This window comes from Lissotriton vulgaris, chromosome 10, assembly GCF_964263255.1.
Source record: "Lissotriton vulgaris chromosome 10, aLisVul1.2, whole genome shotgun sequence".
NCBI lineage: Eukaryota > Metazoa > Chordata > Amphibia > Caudata > Salamandridae > Lissotriton > Lissotriton vulgaris.
Genome location: NC_141698.1, coordinates 553,901,720 through 553,922,838, shown reverse-complemented (window position 1 = coordinate 553,922,838; position 21,119 = coordinate 553,901,720). Strand labels below are relative to the sequence as shown.

Sequence of the window (21,119 nt, the reverse complement as noted above, 5' to 3'; positions counted from 1 at the left end):
AAACTATTACGCCGATTAGAAACGCAGTATATCATCAAGCTCGACAGCAAACAACCCAATGGGTTAAATGCGACAGAGGACATGCATAACTTTCTGTAGGAGCATTGATCCATTGTATACACTCTGCACAAAGTATTTATATACTATAAACATGGTTCTACTGCGAGATCATCTAAGACAAAAATGATGAATCACTTATGTCTTGTATATATATGAATTTTTGAATCTAAGCACCTGTTTCATGGATTCTGTAGTCCCGTTTCTTAACCTGAGCTAGCTGTTCAAGTTTTTGAGCAGCACAGTTTTTTAATAGTCATTTGGAAATATTTTCTTTAGGTGGTTTTGTTGCACTGTAAATTCACTTAAGCACTTTTCACAACCTTTTTGTAAATAGTCCTTAAATATTTATGCCATATAAAATTTAAAATGTACTAATTTTAAACTAATATACAGGACTGAGACTTCAAATTGTGGTTTGTACATAGAGGTGCTTTTTTGGGTGATATATATTGTTTGTCTACTCATAAGGTTCTACCTAGTTGTGTAGCAATTTAAAACTGTACAGTTATTATTTGCATATTCATAATATTGTTTTCATGTTTATATTCAGTAAACGATCCCAAGTTGTTTTGTTAATTGACTGTGAGGTGTATTATGCATTCATGCATATCACTTTTTCCCATATGTTGATGCACAATAACATCATTGCATTCATGCAGCTATATAACATTCTTATTTGCCCCTTTGAGTATTTACACAGTAATCAATTACGGATTGTCAGCAATCAATATTAGGCATGTCACAGCAAATTGTTTGTGTTTTGGTGATGCTACTATGTTTTCATTTGGCATAGCTATTATATACACTGTTACTTTAAATTGCTTGAACTCTGTAGCAGGTAGAACCATGTGACTCACGTTTTGGTAGGTGTGGCCCTATAGGGTGGGTCAGAACTGCGCAGATAAAAGAAGTTTCCGTTTTCAAATGTGGTGTGTGAACAAGAGTACGCCAGTACTCGAAACGTTGCATTTTGGAAGGCACTTGAAATAAACATCTTGCCCGGATAGCGTAGGGTCTGTCTCTTCTTTCGCCGCTGCATGTGGAGGTCTGAAGGTCGTGTTGATGTATATATATATATATATATATATATATATATATATATATATATATATATATATATATATATATATCCAAGAAAACCTCCTACACCTGTAGAGAGTGGAGACCACACCAGGGGAACGAAATGGAAGCTCTTTATTCACACCAGCTTAGCGAATGCATTTCGGCATTTATTTGCCTTCATCAGCGCCACAAGTGTCCGGTGAATTTCCATCCATGCAGCGATACTGTCCTGCTGCTTAAAGTAGCCATGTGACCTTTCCTCCGCCTATATATATATGCAAAACATTGCATTTTGGGGCTTGAAGTACTAATACAAGCCACGTGACCACTGGGGACTACAAATGAACATTACACTCACCTGTGACCAAGGCCTCATGGCTGAAACGCGTAAGGAATGGGTGTTTCTCTCCGATTGCCATGACGAACTAAAAGTCAAGCCTTTCTATCAGTCTGTGTTGGGCTCTGTTTTTGGTGAATGAAGGTTCGAGTTACCAGGATCTCCATTCCTGGCTTTGAGAGCTCGCCCTGCAGGTCCGGGGGCCCCGGTAAAATGGAGATGCTTTTCGGATGTTTATTGAGGGGCATGGACCGCTCGAGGATGTGCCAGCAAAAGGGCTTCCATTGTTATTTGGCAGCTTTCCGGTCGAGAAAGGGAGAAGGGAATGATTTTCATTCTCTGACGGCACCGCAGGTCTAGCAAATACTTTGGGTGAGCGGAGAAACCTGGACTAAGCTGACATGATTTGGTGGGTATGCACTTGTTACAACGCATTTTTTACAACGCACTACCACTACAACGCAGGCATTACAACGCATACCATTACAACGCATAGCGCTGGGGGGTGCTCTAGGATAAGAGGTAAGTTTAATTTACTATCCAACACCTTCCCTAGGGTCCACGGGGACTGGAGTTAGAATAGTAAATTATACTTACCACTATCCAGCACCCCAAAGCGCTATGCGTTGTAACGGTATGCGTTGTAAATACCGCGTTGTAATGGTATGCGGAGTAAAAGTATGCGTTGTAACGTCATACATCCGATTTGGTGCAATGATTGGGACATTGTGAATGACTTCAATTGCTATTTGGCAGCTTTCCGGTCGAGAAAGGGAGAAGGGAATGATTTTCATTCTCTGACGGCACCGCAGGACTAGCAAATACTTTGGGTGAGCGGAGAAACCTGCACTATGCTGACATGATTAGGTGCAATGATTGGGACATTGTGAATGCACGCAAATTATGCTACATGAAAAAATCTGCCGTGTCTCAAATGAGAAAAAAACATTGCATTTTGGGGCTTGAAGTACTAATACAAGCCACGTGACCACTGGGGACTACAAATGAACATTACACTCACCTGTGACCAAGGCCTCACGGCTGAAACGCGTAAGGAATGGGTGTTACCAGGATCTCCATTCCTGGCTTTGAGAGCTCGCCCTGCAGGTCCGGGGGCCCGGTAAAATGGAGATGCTTTCGGATAAAGCCTCGGCGGCGAAGAAGAAGAAGCGAACCACTTCTTTGTTAGGCAAGATGTTATTTTATTCCAACCTTCAGCAGCAAACAACAGATGACGCGTTTCGGGCTCAGGCACACTTGATCACATACAGGCTGTAACAGGTTGAAGCCATTTAAATGATATGCCCTTCCCACTCAGGTCACATGATCGGCAAGTTAGTAATGGACATAACAAACAGACTAGATGCCTTTCTCCTGTGGGTGTGATTTTTCTAATGTTACATATTCACATTGACATTAGAAGTATTACCCTTAAAACGATATAGATCCCATTTATTAAATTAATTTAAACGGAAACTTTGATTATTGTTAAATATCGTGAAGAAAATATTTTGGAAAAATATATTTTTTTGATTGTTTCATTATATACAGTCTATTTCATAGCGAGTCTGTTTGGCAAATCTATATATACACTCGCTTCAGTTGCACCCTTGGACAACGGGGCACTCCCAGGTGGGTGCCAAGAACACGGTGGTGCTCCGTGTAATATTTACGCTCAGAAGGTCCCCTCTCCCAGCCGGGAAAGAAGCACGGCACTCGCGGGGTGATCGTCAGTAATATTTTATTCGCAACGCTTGCACAGACGCGTTTCGGGAAACTCCCTTTTTCAGTGTGTTCACAGAGTGTGAACTGCGGAAGCATATATTTACACAGTGTTACCAGATAGAAAGTAAACAGCGAGGTAGGGCTAATCACCTTCATAATTTGGTGAGCGCCATCTTGGAATGTGCAAAACATACACTATTTCATTTTTTTAAAAACAGTATCAAATGCCATCATTTCACATTCATTGCAATAATACATTTGTATATATTGAACTTTCGATCTGTTAAAAGATATATACACCTGGTATTACTATAACCCATTTTTTCTTTCATATTGCACATTCGTGAACCATGATCTTGCCGTGGATCGGCGTTTGGCGGCTCCGTGTTTTGGGACCGCCAGTTACCTCTCAAAATAAGGCCGTGTATCGGCATATTTTATATACTCCATAATTCAACTTCTGGTTTTAAGTTTCTAGGTGAAAAAGGTTGGCCTAATTTCCTAGGTGCACTGCCAGTTCCTCCCCACTGTTCAGGCCCCTGGGAATTTTAGTTTGTAGGTCGATAATGAATCTGGACTCCAGTCTTCTGAGTTTTAGTTTCATGTCCCCACCTGTTATATGTGCTGGGATGTGATCCAATGCAAAGTATTAGAGCAAAACCCGGTTATTCTGGTGTTTAATGGCGAAATGTCTCGCCACTGGGTAGGACATGTCTTTGTTTGCTATGGCACGCATGTGCTCTAGGATTCTAAATTTAACTGCATTTATCGTACTCCCTATGTACTTCAACTTACATGGACACAGTAGACAATAAACTACATGGGTTGTCTGGCATGTGATGAATTTATTAATTGGTCTTCTGTTTTTTAGACCAGGGACCTCATAACCCAGTACTCTTTTGCTATATGCACACGCTTTGCATCTTCCACACGGGAAGAAGCCTTTCATTGATGCTAATGAGTTTGATCTAGGTAGTGGAATGTCTAGATGGCTATGCACCAGTTTGTCTTTAAGGGACGTCGCTCTCTTGAAGGTGACTAGTGGTCCCAATGGGATGTCCATCCCAATTATTGGATCGGTTTTTAGTATGTGCCAATTCTTTCATAAGGTATTTTTAAAGAAATTGGTATCCTCAGAGAATGTAGTTATCATACGAAATTTATTTTCAGTCAGGGGGTATGATGCTAAACTTCTAAAGAACACACTAAAGAAAGTGGCAAGAATACCCAGGGGTGAACTACTGAAAAAAGACAACAGTAAAAAGGAAAAGGAGAATAAATTTCATATGATAACCAAGACAAAAAGAAATCCAGAAGCCCAACTGTGGCAGCCACACTTTTATTTTCAAATAAAATTAAGCAGCATACTATCTCCTGATGCATTTCGGCTTCCTTAAAGCGGCCTTGATCACAGGTGAGCCGGTATACAATGCATGATGGGCACTTCCTTTTAAATTCAGGCCAACACATGACTGTAGTACTGATAAATGTCCTACAATAACCAGAATGCACCAGAACAGATCACATCTCAAATCATCTCAAATCATGGTGTGCGATCAAAATAAACCCAAAATAGCATCCTTGAAACACCACGATCATTTATAATATTCAGGTGCATAAATCTTTGTAGCAACTTGAAAAATTAACCCAAAGTTATTTAAAGTTCATGAAAACCTGCACTCATCTTACATGCTGCCCTAATACATTCAGGAAGATATTCTCAGGAACGTGTGATAATTACCTCAAAATTAGCTTAACGCCACTCTTCACATCGCAGTCTATCGCAGGAAAATAATGCTGTGTTAACGTCGTTTTCTCAAAACAGTGGTACCATGAGATAGGCTCACGATAATTTGTCAAATGTCCGCAATAAAGTCAACGCGCCGCTGCTGGGTGTGAGTGTTTGATTGATTCAGATGCTCCGTCCATCACCACCCCCTTTTGTACCGCTTTTGGCCGCCATAAGTGTGGCAGGGTATGCTCAGACGTGAGTCCCTTGCTCACTTTGCCACTGGATTCAAGCAAGCCGGGCTGAAGACGGCTGGAATGCCAGAAACCGGTCCTCGGAAGCTTGTTTCCGGTACATGGAAGACATGGTTTGGCAGTTCGGGCTGGACTGTTCCCCTGAGGCACAGGGTCAGACTGATTTGCATATAGCCATGTCTGAACTGGGGTGGCAGAGTGGGCTAAAGAACGGTGATGGATTAAACCCAGATCTTTTGACTGGGTGTGAGTGTTTGATTGATTCAGATGCTCCGTCCATCACCACCCCCTTTTGTACCGTTGCAAAAATGCGAAACACGAAAGCAAAAAAACTTGCAATGAAGCCAATCGCGATACAAAAATCAGCGAAAACCAGTGACAGGCCTGCAATCCCCACGCGTCAAGCGGGAAAAGACATCATAAAAGCAGAACAAAAACAAAGGGAAACAAAAAGAAACCACGTAGCACCATGGATGCAGCTGGACCGAGTGCAGAGGTCAACGCGAACCCCACAAGCCCCATAGATGACAATGTGGTACAATGTGCAACCCCAACACTGCAGAACAGAGGACACAACTGGGTACACGCATGTGCAGAAACATGCCAATTACATGTAACATAGCAGAAAAATGTGAGTAGGGAATGTAAGCGTGCAACCTCACATCCCACATGTAGTCCAAATGTCCACTGTCCCCCATCAAAATCCAGCACCTCCCAAACAGTCACAATGTACATTGTCATACAGTCTGCATGTAAAAAAGAGCAATGCGCCAACATACATGTTAACACAATGTCAACATGCAACTCCCCTTTACATTGCAGAGGGACAAACAGCACCTCCAGCAGAACAGACCAGACAACTTATCAGTGATGCTGGAGAGGACCACCACACCTTCGACACCGACATCCTACAACAGCTCGTGAACATCCCAGGCAACCCACCCCCAGGAGCAGGGCAGCCAAGCAACATAGAGGAGACCACAGCCCCTGCACAGACGACACAGCAGGAAGCACCCCCAGCACGGCTTGCTCCCAACACTTCACTGAGGCATTCTATTGCCAGGTGTCTGAATGCCAAAAGGAGGTGGCGGAACAGGTTCGGGAGGGGTCAGAGTTCATGGAAGCCAAACTAGATCACATACATGGGTGTCTAATTCCCATCAGGTTCTACCTACACCTCACAAAGGAGATCCACATTGCAATAGAGGCACATGCATTTGCACATATCCAGTACTGAACTACGCCTAGAGCCACGCAATTATCATTCACACCCCCATGCTGGACCTGTGTACGATGGCCCAGTCCAATCCTCTTGCGTATTGAGTGGGTGATGACAAAGCTACATGTCCAAGGTCTTACCAGCTGCGTACAGTGATATGGCTGCGTCCGCTGAACACAGCACAATGTAATGGTGTAGGGCCCGGGGCCCTCATGCATACATTATGATCACACAGACACACGCAGATAGCTTTTGGAACTGGCTATGGACATTTGCACCCGGCCCCTTTATTGCCAGGGCCACATGGACAGTGACGCCTGTGCTGGATGTGTGTGGGGTGAGTGGAAGCCAGCCCTCAGGGAGTGGTTGGTGCTGGCAACAACTTTAACATTGAGCACTATTAAAAGGGAAACAGAAAACACCAGCCCTACAGAGACAACTGTGGAGCATCATGGTGGTAGCCAGAGTAAGTACAGAGTTCACCCAATATGCAAACAGAAGTGTCCATGAGTTGCAGTGCACTGAGGTTGGGGCACTAGATCTGAGCACGCTCATGTGAAGAAATTGTCTAGGATTGTGTCCCTTTGGGAAATTCGTGATGCAGCTGCAGTGGGGTGTGTTACACCTGCATCACCTTCCTCATCAGTTAGTTAGTTAGTGGCACCTGGAGTGCTGAGCAGGGTATCAGGCAGATGATGGCATCCACGACAGGTGTGAGCAACTCCGTTAGTCTGCCAGTACAACTGTTTTGACTCTGGTAGTTGGCGTTTGAAGCTGGTCCTGGTGGTGGAGGCATGTGCCTCCTGCGGTGATGCGACGTCCGGGCCGGTCAGGATTTGATTTGATGTCTGAGCCTTGGTGTACCGCAGTTGAGGCTGGAGGCAGTGGACAGCATAGGGCCACAGACACATGGCGTTGATGACCCCAAGACCACCGACCCAGAGCCACTCCATATCTCATCAGACATGGTCCCCGACTTGAGATGCACAGAGTTAGTGGCCCAGGATGCACTGTAGCGGGCACAGGCACACCACCATGGGATGGTGACTTGCGGTGCACCAAGCGGGTCTTCGTCGATGTCGAAGGTGAATGTGCTGGAGGCTTGCGGGGGACAGTGGAAGGCGTCCTCCAGGGCATGAGGCAGAGGGCAGAAGCCATCTGGAAGCGACAAATGGAGTAGTGGAATGCTACAGCCTTGTTATTGCCACCAAGTCAGTATCAGCTCCATGATTATAAAAACAACTCCAGTCCATAGACTCAGACGCCACCAAAGTTCAACCAGAGAGTGTCCATGAATGTCGGGTAACAGGCTTAGTGGCACTGGGGCTGAGAGGGGATGCAGTCTGTGATGAGGTCGGTACAATGATATGAATTCTGCCATTGCTAAATCAAGACTCAGTCCCAAATGTGTGAACTTCTCGACCGCAGTGTAGGCCGCAGGCAGCGGTCAGCAGGGGCCCACAGCCAAGTGTTGTTGGCTCGCGATGCACAGAGTTAGTGACACCAGGGCAGTTGTCAGTAGTGTTCGAACACCTCCGTAATAATGATTCTTTTTTCCTCCTGACTGAAACATACCTTCCTCTTACACCTCTCCTTGCGTGCAACAATATGAACTCTGCCATGGAGAAACCAAGACTCAGTTCCACATGTGTGATCTACTCGAGTGCAGTGTGGTGCGAGGGCAGTAGACCGCAAGGGCCCACACACACATGTGGCGGAATGCTATACACAGACTTGGTGGCACCACATCGAAGGGAGTATAGTGATATAAACTCTGCCATAGTGTAATGTATGACCTACTTGCCCGCTATGTATGCTGGTGGAATATGTTAACGAGAACGGAGAACTGCGGGCCTTGCTTGCGGAGGCCGTGATGGTCTGAGCTGGTTGCCAAGGTCGCGGCCTTGGGCTTGGAGCTTGCACCGGCACATGGTGGGCCCTCTTTGACACACGCCTGTGTTGCCAGGTGAGCAGTGAGGCCTGGGTGCGCAGGGCCGGGCAAGATGGGTTCAGGGCCCAGTGGCCCAGGGTGCAGCAGGCACACAGGATGACAGGCAACACCGCTCATGGCGCGTCTTCGGCCTCGTGGGGGGTGAGAGGCGCCGCCCTGGCAGAGTCGTTGGGTGTTCCGGAACAGAACCACTCCCAGAGCTGCGTGCTTTTTATTCACACCCCTACGCTGGCCTGGCATACGCCGGGCCACCCCAATCCGCTCACGCTTTAGGGGGGGACATAACAAGCTACATTTCCGTGATCTTCCTCACTGGCTGGAGTGACATGGTTGCATCCACTGTCCACTACACTCCATACACAAGTGGTGTATGTCAACATGGATATGTGTGTGGTCTGCACACTGCAGTCTGCCCATCATACCCATGCCACTCATGGCATTGTGTACATTCTCATTCATGGGTCACGTGCCTCCTTTGCACATGCCTGGTTCCAACCTCTCCCCACAATCTGCTATTGTGTGACTGAGGTGCCATGCCGTTGATGGCTTATGTATATGACTGGCCCAGGTTCCCATAGTAAGTTGTGCTGTCGTGTCTGGTGGGTGGGCATGTTGTTTGGCATCTTGTATGTGAGTTTGTAACATGTGTATTCCTAGTGTTGTGAGTTGCATGATTGTGGAGTTGTGGTGTTTGGTGTGTTCATTTGGTACTTGCCAACGAGCAGTGCATTTCTATGGGTGCCATCCTGGTAGCGCTGGTTGATGATGGACTGTCGGTAGCTGTAGTAATCATGCACAATGCCTGGGTAGTTGGCGACGGCATTGGTGAAGATTCCCAGGTGGTCCATTATTGCCTGCACATTGATGGAATGCATGTGCTTTCGGTTGTGGTAATTGTGTGCAGTGTTGCCAGGGGGCACAAGTATGAAATGTGTGCAGTCATTTAGCCCCTGACACGTGTGGGAAGCCAGCTATGGCGTAGATGCCTTGCTTGGTCTCCAGCTGTTCCTGCACAGTGTGGGGGAAGTATAGGTACTGGGTTACCAAGCTGATGATGGCATTCAAGACAGTTGTGAGGAACTTGGATTGGGCTGACTGTGAGTCTCCTCCGACTCTGGCGGTTGTTGGTTGGAAGGTACCAGGGGCCAACAAGTGCGGCACGGCCAGCAGCTTTGTCTGAGGTGGGATGTTGGTTGCCCGCTGTGTTGGTCCCGTCAGCCTCTGGGCATGATGTTCAGGATGCGGAGGATGGTTGTCCTTTTGAGCCTGTAGTGGGCAGTGACATTCTCTGGTGTTGGGTCTGTGAGGTTGGTGCGTTTTCTGAAGGTCCGCTATTTTCATCTGCGGTGCCTCAGTGGGGGTCGGGAGGGTGGGGTTGGGGAGGGTCTGGGGTGAGGGAGTCCTGGGGTTGGTAGTGGGGGGTGTTGTGGCCTTGTTGGGGATCCAAGCTGCATGATCAGTGGCTCCATGGCATCTGTTGATCTTTAAATGTGGCTCTACCCTGGGCTCCCTTTCTGGTGCAGGTTGTCGTGCGACTTTACATCAGGTCAGAGCAGGTGTTAATTTCCTGCTGCTAACGCACCTTATCGCCTGTGTTAGGTTCTTATAGCCGATCTGGCTGGTCGTTGAGAATGTTGCGAGTGGTGTTGTTGCAGCTTTTTGCACGGGAACGACTTCTCTGCATCTCATTAGCGATAGTTTCCGGGGTCATCTGTGGCGATATTTTTTGCAGCTGCTATCGCAGGGAAACTGGTGATATGAGCTGTTATCACCAGCTTGTGAAGGGGGCAATATTTTTATCGACACTTTGGCTGCGATAAAGTGCCGATAACTCTGTGATAAATCCTTGAGAATATGCCCCTGTATGTCTAAGGAACGTGTGGAATCAGCAGTCTTCGACAGGAGTTACAATACTCCTCTCTCATTCCTTACTCACCTGTGCGCTCGATAGTTCTTGGTAAATCTATTGTCTCGCACAGAGGAGAGCGGGTCATGCTCCTCCAATTAAAACAATCCAACAAACTGCTCAATCAGTGGGAGCTCCCAACCCTGCAGGGCAGCTTCTGCGACTGGGGTGGAGATCCAGTTGAAACATCCAAGACGAAAAGAAATGCAAAAGCCTAACTGCTGGCAGCCAAACGTCACGTGTTGGCCTGAATTTAAAAGGAAGTGTCCATCATGCATTGAATACGGCTCACCTGTGGTCAAGGCTGCTTTTAGGAAGCAGAAACGTGTCAGAAGATAGCATGCTGCAAATTTTTATGTAAGAAATAAAACGTGTGGCTGCCAGCAGTTGGCCTTCTGCATTTCTTTTCGTCGTGGATGTATATATAGAAATGGGGTTAAATTTACCATGCATGCTTTTGCAACGAAAAAGTAAGTATTTTATAAGTTAATATAAACCCATTACACATACACACAAACTATCAAAAAGGGTTATACTTACTTGTAAAATACTTACATTTTATACTTACCTGTAAAATACTTACATTTCCGTGGTAAAGGCATGCTTGTTGCAAAAAAAGTGATTGTAAAGTTTCAATGACGCTGTCGTGGTTCCAGTGTCGTTGTATAGGCATCCGTGGAAAATGCCCCCGTTGTTCCGTCAAACATCCAGATATCTCACTTATTAATATTGGTGCCCCCAAAACGAAATGAAAGAAAAACAACCAAACCCAACCTTATAGTGATGGGATGTAAAATGGACAAAGTGAAGCACTATCTGGACTTCTAAAGGACCTGCCAATGAATGACCTTATGTCACAACATCAACCCCACACATGTTGACCACCAAAAAAGTGACTTGCACAATATTATGAACGTAAGCCTACATAGGGGTTTTGTATTTACTAACCACACAAGAACCTAACCTATCTTGAAGATATTATGCAAGTCACTATCTTGCTGTTGGTATTTTGGTTGAACAACAAATCAACATGTGATGGATGGACACCAGGCAAAACAAACAAGATTCCACAGCGTAAAATACTAACAAGATTCAAAGGCAATGTGACCCAGCATTCATGAGGATTATCATATCAAACACTAAAAAACATTGTGCCACAGCCTAGCAGCAAGGTAAGCAGAGATGGATGTAATGTTCCAACGGTGTGTCCGATTGATCCATTACAGCTTTAATGGAGTTGTTATCCATGCTTTCAACAATTGTAACAACTTGTCCCTCTGCTTAATGGTAAAAAAGTGACTTTTCCTCAAACCATTGGCATACCTACTGTTTTGTTTCTCAGTCGGCCCACCCTGATCCTCCCACACCTGCACACTACACTCCTTGGCCTTCAATTTCACTACATCATTTTGCTCAGATAGCCAAGCCTTGTATATTAACAGCCCAAAGATAATTGCACATTTGTCTGACTCTGGTTTTCCCAATGGCATCACTATTTCACACCATTTTACACATGAGCCTCCAGCGATTATTAATTCAGATGGAAATTGATGCTTTGGTGCGCACCCTGAGAATAACCTTTTTTAAGCAGGCAGAGATCCACTAAGGGGAACGTTTCCCACTGCACTATCGAGCTGAAATCGCCACACCCGCCACATACCTCATTTTCTCAGGGCATCGTTAGCTCAAGACATTTTTCTGCGTGCTTTCTGGGGAAGGAAGGCAGGCTTTGGGGTAAAGGACCTCCCCAATAAGGGCGGTATGATTCAAGATTCTCCTCACGCACGAGGTAGAGGGTTCTGGTCAAACCCTCGGAAAGTGACAATTGTGTAGAACAAGCAGTACAGTAACAATGGAAATCTCATGAAAATTGATCCGATCTGGACAAAGAGGCCCCATGGGAGAAAGGCAGGGGGCTGAGCCGACAGACAAACAATTGGCTTTGAGAAACATGTTGCGTGCACCATGAGGTCTGATGCCAAAGGGGTAAGTGTGTACACAGGGAACAGTTAAAAGGGGGTTATTTGGGAGGAATCACATGGATTTCCCAATGTTTGAAAATATGAGAGATTTAAATTTTCTATGGTTCCAAACACTAAATACAGCATGTGCTCTATTGAGTCTTGCTGTCAAATAATTTTCCAAAACTCGAATCCGAAACATTTTACAGGCGTATTCCTTTTGTCTTGTGAAGGCATTATCAGCAGTTGGTTTGTGTAAATATGCTTATTGCTTATACGGGGAAGGACATATTGCCACCAGAACGTCACTAAAAGTGTAGTTTCCCCTTGTAAATATGCCTCCAAGTGAGAGGAAACACATTATTTTGTGAAATGACCAGCATTTTTATGTCTTTCCATAAGGAGAGACGGAGAGAGTGTGTGTGCACGTTTTTGTCTGTGCGTTTTATAAATTCCTGTAGAAATCAAACAGACACCTTGCCATACTGGACTGAAAGCACCTGTACCCAATTATTTATCACAAAAACATTTATTAGCCGGGTGTAACACCCCAAACACCCCGAAGCTACGCCCCAGCCTACAGCTATAATGTGACTCATAAATATTGTCAAGGTGAAGTTAATAATAGTAAATCTGCACTTACCTTAATGACATTTTAGTAGTTCATATTATGATCATGATATACCTGTAGGTTGATATTTTGACCCCAATGTTGTCATCATGCAGTCTTTTGGCATCAGCCAAACTCCAGGCATTGAGAATAATGTCACTATTACATCACAGCAATGTTGGGCTCCTCTTTGGACAACAGATGAGCAGCATGTGCGACTGTTCCTCATAAGCAACCTGGAACAACCTAGAACCTTTGACTCATCAGTTTAATTGTGATTGTGGGATGAATGGGCCTGCCGGATATTGCCCACTTCAGTTCATCTAATTTTGGTGTATAACTTGGGGCTCGCTCACAGTAGCTCTCTCGAAACAGCCCAATGTTAGAATATTGGCTGTCTATATTGAAGCTTCCCAGTTTACTTGGATAATCTCATTAAATATGAAAAGGAATAATTCTTCTGTAACAAAATCACCTCCACAAACAGCAACTTCGACCCTTACCCGGACCCTGTTACTTTTTAAACTAAACTTCCAGTCATCATGGCTGATGAATAAACCCGGACCTCGTGGCCAACCATCACCAATGTCAAAATGGCTGCTACCATGAAGGCCATCCACTTGGAGGCTCCACTTGACCCTTACCCCAGCACACTTTCACCAAGGGGCTCCTGCCAATCAGTGAAGCACTAACACCTATCTTCAATGACTCCATTGACTCAGGCCCATTCCCAGACACCTGGAAACATGCCACCATCATGCCCCTGCTCAAGAAACTGTCCGTTGACCCAGCCACACTTCCAGCTACAGACCGGTCTCCCTTCTACCATCCCTATAAAAGCTCTTACAGAAACTATTCAACCAACACCTAAACAACCACCTGAGCAACTACCAGTTCCTTGATGCCACAAAGGCTGGATTGAGGCCCAACCACAGTATAGAAACAGCACTCATTGATGCCACAGATGGCAGCTGCATAATCCTTGACAGAGGAGACACAGTAGCCATCATTCTCCTCGACCGCTTACAGCATTTGACATGTTCTTACATCCCATCAACAAAAGACAACAAAAGACCAGTTCTCCATTGGATCTGCTCCTTCTTAACGGATTGAACACAGGCAGTCAGCCTAGCACCTTACCCTGGGAAACCGAAAAACTCATCTGTGGAATTCCTTATTGCTCTTTGCTCAGCCCCAGAGATGTAACATTAGTCCCTACAGCCCCTGCGGAGCGGAGGGGGCCCGAGCTCCAGAGGCCCCTTTCCAGCACTGTGCACGGGTGGCAGGCCCCAGTTTGAGAGCTCCTGACTGAGTCTGAACTGTGGGGCCCCCTCCACCTATATTGCAGGGGGCCCCTTCAAGTTTTGTTACAACACTGCTCAGTCCCCCCTTCAATGCATACATGCTTACTCTGGCCAATGTCACCCATGCACACAACATCAACATTCTCTCCTATGCAGACAACATGCAACTCATACTCTCCCTCTCGGACAAGACCCCAACACAAGAAACAAGTTTGTCACCTGCACGACGGAAATTGCTAACTGGATGAAAGCCAGGTATCTCAACTCAACACATACAAGACAGAAGTAGTGAGCTCCGGCAAGAACACCTCACAATGGGAACTCAGAGCCACACTCACATTCAAGGGCCCATGTCAAGAACCTTGGAATAATTATCAACAGAAACTGGACATGACTGTACAAGTCAACTACATCACTGTTTCCTGCTTCAACACCCTGAAGATGCTGAGAAAGATCTTCCAATCGCTCCCAAGCAACAAAGGAAAATTTGTTGCTCATGCCCTAATCACCAGCAAGTTGGAGTAGGGGTACACCCTTTAGCCACAATCACCAAGCAACTCATTGGAAGACTAGGTACCATCCAGAATTCGTCAGCCAGACACATTCTTAAATCCCACACAGAACTCACACTACACCATGCCTCAGGGAACTACATTGGCTTCCAATATACAAATGCACTCAACTAGAACTCCTCACATACACATTCAAGGCACTCCACAACTCAGGCTGCACCTACCTGAACAGTCACATCTCCTTCCACTAACCTTCCAGACACCTCCGCTCCACAGGACTCCCACTCACCAACATCCCATGCATACACTGACCCTAATCAGGATGAGGAGAGTTCTCTTGCATCACTCCTAGAATGTGGAACGACTCCCACTCCACCCAGAGCCTCCTCCTCCATTCTAGAATTCTGCAAGGAACTAAGAATATCGCTTTTTAATTAACCATCCTTCTACAGGGAGGACTAGGCAAACACACACACCTACTCGGAGGCTGGATAACCTTGAGAGTGATAGTGTGCTTTACACATACGTAACGTAAAGTAACATAATAATAATAATAGGTAGATGTAACACTAAGCAAATGTAAAACCTCTCAGTTCAATCTGAATCTGGGCTCTGAAATACTTTACAGAGAATAATTTAGATCTAGATTACAAGTACTAGCTAACAGTGTATGCGTTTCAGTGCATTGATGAATGTCCACATAACCCCAATGTTCATTGCAGAAATCCATAATGCAGAAGTATGTTTGGTCTTTGAGGACCATGTATGGTTATCCTTGACTAATTCTCGCTACAACCTTATGGCTGTTTTGGCTTCTGAAGTCTTTTCAGTCAAGCCAGAAAGCAGAGGGCTGTGCAGTGAAGTATCGGGCATCGCATATGTTGCAGTGTATGGAGATCTAGGTGAAAAGGGCATACAAATTACGGAAATGCTGTTATGCCATCCTAAAGGTAGAAGGTGCTAAACAAATGGGTTTAACGTAACATAATGTAACATATTCAGAGAGTTAGAAAGCCATCTGTTTGCCTACTGTAGTAAAGAAAATATTGTTACATAACTAAAGAGATTGTTTGCTCTTAATGGCATTTTAACATAAATCTGACCATGAGAAGTTGAGATCATGTGGCCTTCAAATATTCCTATGAGGACTTAGAAGGACAGTATTCATAGCAGGGCTAACAGCACGGATGCATGTGTGTTATGCTCATGGAGAGTTTAGATATTATGGGAAATCATAGACTACATGCTCTTACCTGGATAGAGAAGTAGACACAAATCCAAGCAAACTGGAGGATCCTCAGACTGCAGAAGCCAATATGCACATTCCTCATGGTGTGTTAATGTCAGTAGGCACAAGATGGGAAGAAGGAAGTCCTGGCATGAGGGACCACAGTGGAAAATCCAAACCCCAACATGCACATTATACAAGTACGTAGGACAGCAGCTCAATCAGGGGCCATGGCAAAGATTTAGAACAAATCCCGATTTGCCATCATCTGTGCAGGGGAACAAGGCCACAGGTTGCCAGCATTCAAAATCGAGAGCCAAGCTAGGTTAGCATGAGAACAGAACTACAGATTAGGCCAAAACATGAAGTGAGCCTAATGGACCACAAATTTATTCTGAAATGGCCAGCATAGATTTGTAATGGCCTGGTGGTGTGGTGGATGGTGAAGCAGGCAGTGATCAGGTGGTGTATTTAATTAATTGGCAAGCCACAGTTCCCGTTGTATCGGCTCAAGGATAGAAGCATTTCCGGCTGCTGCTTGGAAGTGACATCAGAACGTTTGCAGCTTGTTTCTGAAATTGAGATCCAATCTCTGGTCTGCTGGTGTCTGAAAAGGAGAGCCAATCCATGTTCATCTTATATCTTTGATGAAGACAAAGATGCCATAGTCATACTTCAGGAGAAGCTTTAACCAACCAATATAGTACTAATGGAGATAGAGGCCCTGGTTAGTTCAAGTTTACAATGAGTGGAGAAAGGTGACATTTGAAAGGAAACTCCAAGTCATAGACATCAGTTGAATGAGGCGAAGAGCCAGGCGATGGTCAGCTGATACCTTGGTTGTAGATCCATGCCATGATCAGCTGATGTCCCACAAGTGCATTAATGACATATCAATCTATAGAAAAGCCAAAGACAGGAGAAATAGTTACTTTTTATTGTCAGTATCATAATGATCAAGATAACTGCGAAGAGCCTCACAGCGTGAAAGAACAAGAAACAACAGATATATAACTTTATCGCAGAACATGTCCCTTCATCAAACAGATGTTGCTGTTTGCAAATTCGAGAAGAATTCTCTTCTTAAGAATGTTATAGTTTAAGAAGGGCTCTATATTAGTCTGCAGTGAGACCTGCTGGTGGGCCCGCCTAAGACCATTTTTCATGGGGCTTTGGCGTGTGTCATGGACCACTTCCCTCAGCAAAATATCCTTCTCCAATGTGTGAGGTGGTATAAGACAGTAACAATAAATTAGATTGTATCCTTCTCACTTACAATAATTTAGAATTACAAGTTGGAAGAAACACAGCTGAGTAAAGAAGCAGTAAGTATGAGGTGCTGTGTGATGTACACCCAGCACCTTATTGCAATATGTTTTGTTGTTATTTGTTGTGTTCTTATATTTTGTTAATTGTTCTGATTTTTTTGTGTTACGTTCCTATGTCTTTTTATAGCATTTACAAGAACACTTCAGTGTGCTGTGGGTATAGGAGTGTGACTATTTATAATGTTGGGATTTTAATGTGAATCTTTGGAACCAATGCACCTTTAGTGTGCAGTTAATCTGGGAAGTGATTTCAACGAGGATGTAGAGAATGGATTGGTGATGTGTTTATATTTGCAGACCAATGAGCATTCTGAAATTGACACTTCAGATATCTCAGTGGGAGTGACATCAACCTATTCACCCTGATAACATAAAAGTGGCTAAATTGCTCGCACAATAAGATTTGATGTAGTGGATAGCTTCAAAATCTTTCAATATTAGACAACTGCAGTCAACTGCAGTACCTGAACTACTCTCAAAGAGGAGCAGTGTGGGCGCAGATGGAAACCTGGGTTACTCCTAAATGTTTGTCATGAGTTAATGCGCTGCATAATGCCTGTATATTAGTTCTTTGCTAGTGCAAAAACATTTGTGTATCTGCACCCCATGGCATATTAGAGAGCAGGGAGATGTCGGAGTTGTAGAGTAGCACTGAGTAAGGTTGGCTCAGTCCCGGGTAACGGGCTAAGGCAGCTTTGTAGCTCCAAGGCTTTTGTATCTAAGGCAGCTTTCAGTTGTGTGAGCGGAATGGGAAAATCTGGCTTCGGGTGCTGCCAGATATAGTAATCTTATGCACCATGTTGGCTCTTGGGGGACCAGGGCTTACAAAGTGTTACCAGATTGGACAGTCACGCGGGTAGAGGTAGTGATGGAGACGCTGAGCTCAGGGTGTACTGAAGTTCTCTCGAGGAGGTTTTAGGGCCCAGGAGAGCACCAGAACAAACGGACTGGTGCCCCAAGATGGTGCTGAACATATTGGCCTCAGAGGCTCAGACCAGGGCCAGGTCTGATGTCCGGAGGCATGGAGCTGTATGTCAGATTTTTTAGAGTGAAGTAGAGTACGAGCAGTGGGGACCATCTTACTGCCCAGTGTGTGTCTGCATAACGCAAGTCGGGTCAGGCCAGCCCTTGAGTTGATGGTGTTGATCAGATGCGATTCGGGTCTTTGAAGCCCCCTCTCCCCACCCCACCTTCCCCCAGAGGCAGAAGTACAAATAAAGAGGCTCCTAGACACAGGGTGAGCAAGGTAAAGCTGCAGACAATCGGAGAGTACACCGTGATCAGATGGCAAACAACTGGCAGATACCAACTTTGTCTGTTTCTAGAACTGACACAACTATCCATAATTAATCTCGTATTTACAACACAGTTAATCTGTGAGCATATTTACTCCTTCCCTGAACCCTCCTTCAGTTGTGCCCTCACGACGGGTTATGGTGTGCGGGTGCCTGTCCAGCTAATTTACAGTTCTAACAGAAGTCCTGAAATATATGGGCTGAGGCAGAGCGAAGCTTTGTCTAAAATAGTCCGAGGTGCTTATTTACAATTCTTGCTCCACCCCTGTAATAATTATTTCTCAAATATTTTCGAAAACGGCAGAAATGTTTTTTTTAGCATATCAGCGTTGGCAGCTGCTGCCCCGAGGGTGAAGCAGAACACAATGAACTGTGAATAACTTACAGAATCACTCATTGGTCTGCCGTTACAGAATCAAACACCCACTGAACTTACTTTGCTGAATTTTCATGTGATCTGAAGCTAAATATATCTCTAGCGTCTCCTACCCAGTTCCGGTATGCTGCTGGAGAAGCTGCCCGATGTTTGCTCCTGGAGCCCTACACTTGTCAACCGCAGCGCTGGTTGCCTCTGGTCTGCAGTTGCAGAACCTGTGCCTGGCCTCCACAGACAGTAATATTTAGCATTTTGGTCACGGTGTCACCCCATGTGATGGTGTCACCCGGTGCGGTACGCACTTCCCGCACTCCCCTAGTGACGCCACTGGACAAAGGTTGCACATAGGTCCTGAGGTCATACGTAAGGCTGTAGACGTATTTTGCAAAGTAGATAAGTTTGGGGTGTGGCTGAAAGTGATAGGGCAAGAGCAGGGGAAAGAGGGGCGTCTGGAAGGATGAGCCCACAGCTATTTTCCCAACCGCTACAAGGGTTGGGCTGTCTGATTCAAGAGGGGGGTTTGTTCCAGAGCCTTGGTTCATTACCGCAGGAGGCTTGTTTTCCAGCACCTTCATCTATAGTCGTTTTAGGTAATGCCAGTCTGCACATAATTCAATATCTTAAATTTAAGTGCAGCCAGATAAAATTTCCTTACTTGCCGGACGTTCAGGTTTTCAATATAGAAAAGTGGACTATTCCGCTGAGTTTGGGAATCTACATATATTAAAGCTTTATAACAGCTTGCAAACCACGACTGTCTTTGAAGACAGCAGTCTGTGATTTTAGCAATATTAACCAGCAATAAACTATTATAACAAATATTTGCAAAGCCTGTAAATCTTGTTTTATTTAGACGTCAAATCTTTAAAGTCTCTACAAAATCTAATGTACAGACAACACAATACTAGAACTTTAATATCTGCACTTATTGCAGGTTTAGCATACCATGCAAACTTTTCAGACTTGTCAAACACTGTAGAGATGATCCATCATGCACCCTTCGCTGCGGATATGTGACAATACAACGCAATCATTTAGATCGCGATACGTTACATCGCGGTTATTACAATGCTAGTCGTAATAACGACTTGCGCTAGAGGCGCTGGATTTAGGAATAGTATGATTTACCTTTCCAACTCCAGTGTGTCTGTAACAGTAGGGAAGGTGTTTGAATAGTAAATCATACTATTCCTTAGTGTAGAGCGCATTCCAACACAAGTAGTTGTAATGACTTGCATTGTAATGACCGCAATTTAAATGTATCGCTGTGTAACGACCGCGTTGTAAAGGTCGTTTCCCCTTCACTGCATCTGCAAACAGCTCAAAATTACCAAGCATGAAAATCTTCCCATATCAGCAAACATCGTCATGTTACCATAGCTTGTAAACCTGGCTTTATCTGCATGCGCATGTGTGACAGTACTACCACAGCATGTAAAGTTTGTTATAACCAAAAATTGTAGTGTTAACAAGGCAAGTACATTTTTATATATCTAAAGTTTATTTTATTCTCATAGAACCATATCTTCAAATACCCATGCTGTTGCCAGGGACATTGTATATTGAAACAGGGAGAGGTCTGGTTCCTGCATCCCAAAACATGGCATGCGGTCTTGAGCTATAGAATTCCAGGCATGGTCACCTGAGTGAGTCTGCTTCGAGTGGTAAGGATTCACCTTTAACTTTCTGTGGAGGGCTCCCCTTCTATTCCTGAGGCCTCTGCCATGGAGCTCCATGGGAATAGAGAAACACTACTCCTATCCCAGCAATCTCTCTTGGCAGTGCATCTACGGATAAACATATCACTCAGGGTGAGGCAACATGAATGTTGGCACTGCAAACATTTTACGGCGGTGGATAGAGTCAGTTTAACCATTACAGGGGTCTTTTACTCCTTGTCCCAGTATCCTTTGTATCGTTCATCATGATTTATTAGTCTGTCTGTCTGTCTGTCCCCTTTTTTTCACTGTCAAGCCCTTCCCTGATTTGTTTCCCCTTCCCTTTTCTCCTCCCTCCTCCAGTTGCCTGTTCCATCCTTGATCCTATCTGTGGCAATATTTATGGCTATGGCTGGTACTGGCAATGACCCATTGCTCTAACCAGTAAGGGACAATCAATTTATGAAAAGCTGTCTCTTTCAGATGACCCTTTTCTCATTCTCTCATGTATGCCCCAATTTCTTCTTTTCTGGTCACTTCTTGCCATCTGCTGCTAGTCCCTCAAAGTTGTCAGAGGCAGTCTCAGGGTGACATAAAACGCTAG

The 21,119-nt window shown here is 44.9% G+C and overlaps 1 protein-coding gene across 1 annotated transcript in view; it reads right to left on the bottom strand.

Annotated features, from left to right (window-relative positions):
- Positions 1 to 16,298, bottom strand: part of LOC147688519 (glucagon receptor-like) — a 153,415-nt gene extending 137,117 nt beyond the window's left edge. Inside the window, exon 1 of the mRNA XM_086939936.1 lies at positions 15,884 to 16,298. Coding sequence (XP_086796062.1) covers positions 15,884 to 15,961 — 78 coding nt within the window. The 5' untranslated portion in view covers positions 15,962 to 16,298. The remainder of the gene's footprint in view (positions 1 to 15,883) is intronic.
- Between the last annotated feature and the right edge of the window lie 4,821 nt (positions 16,299 to 21,119).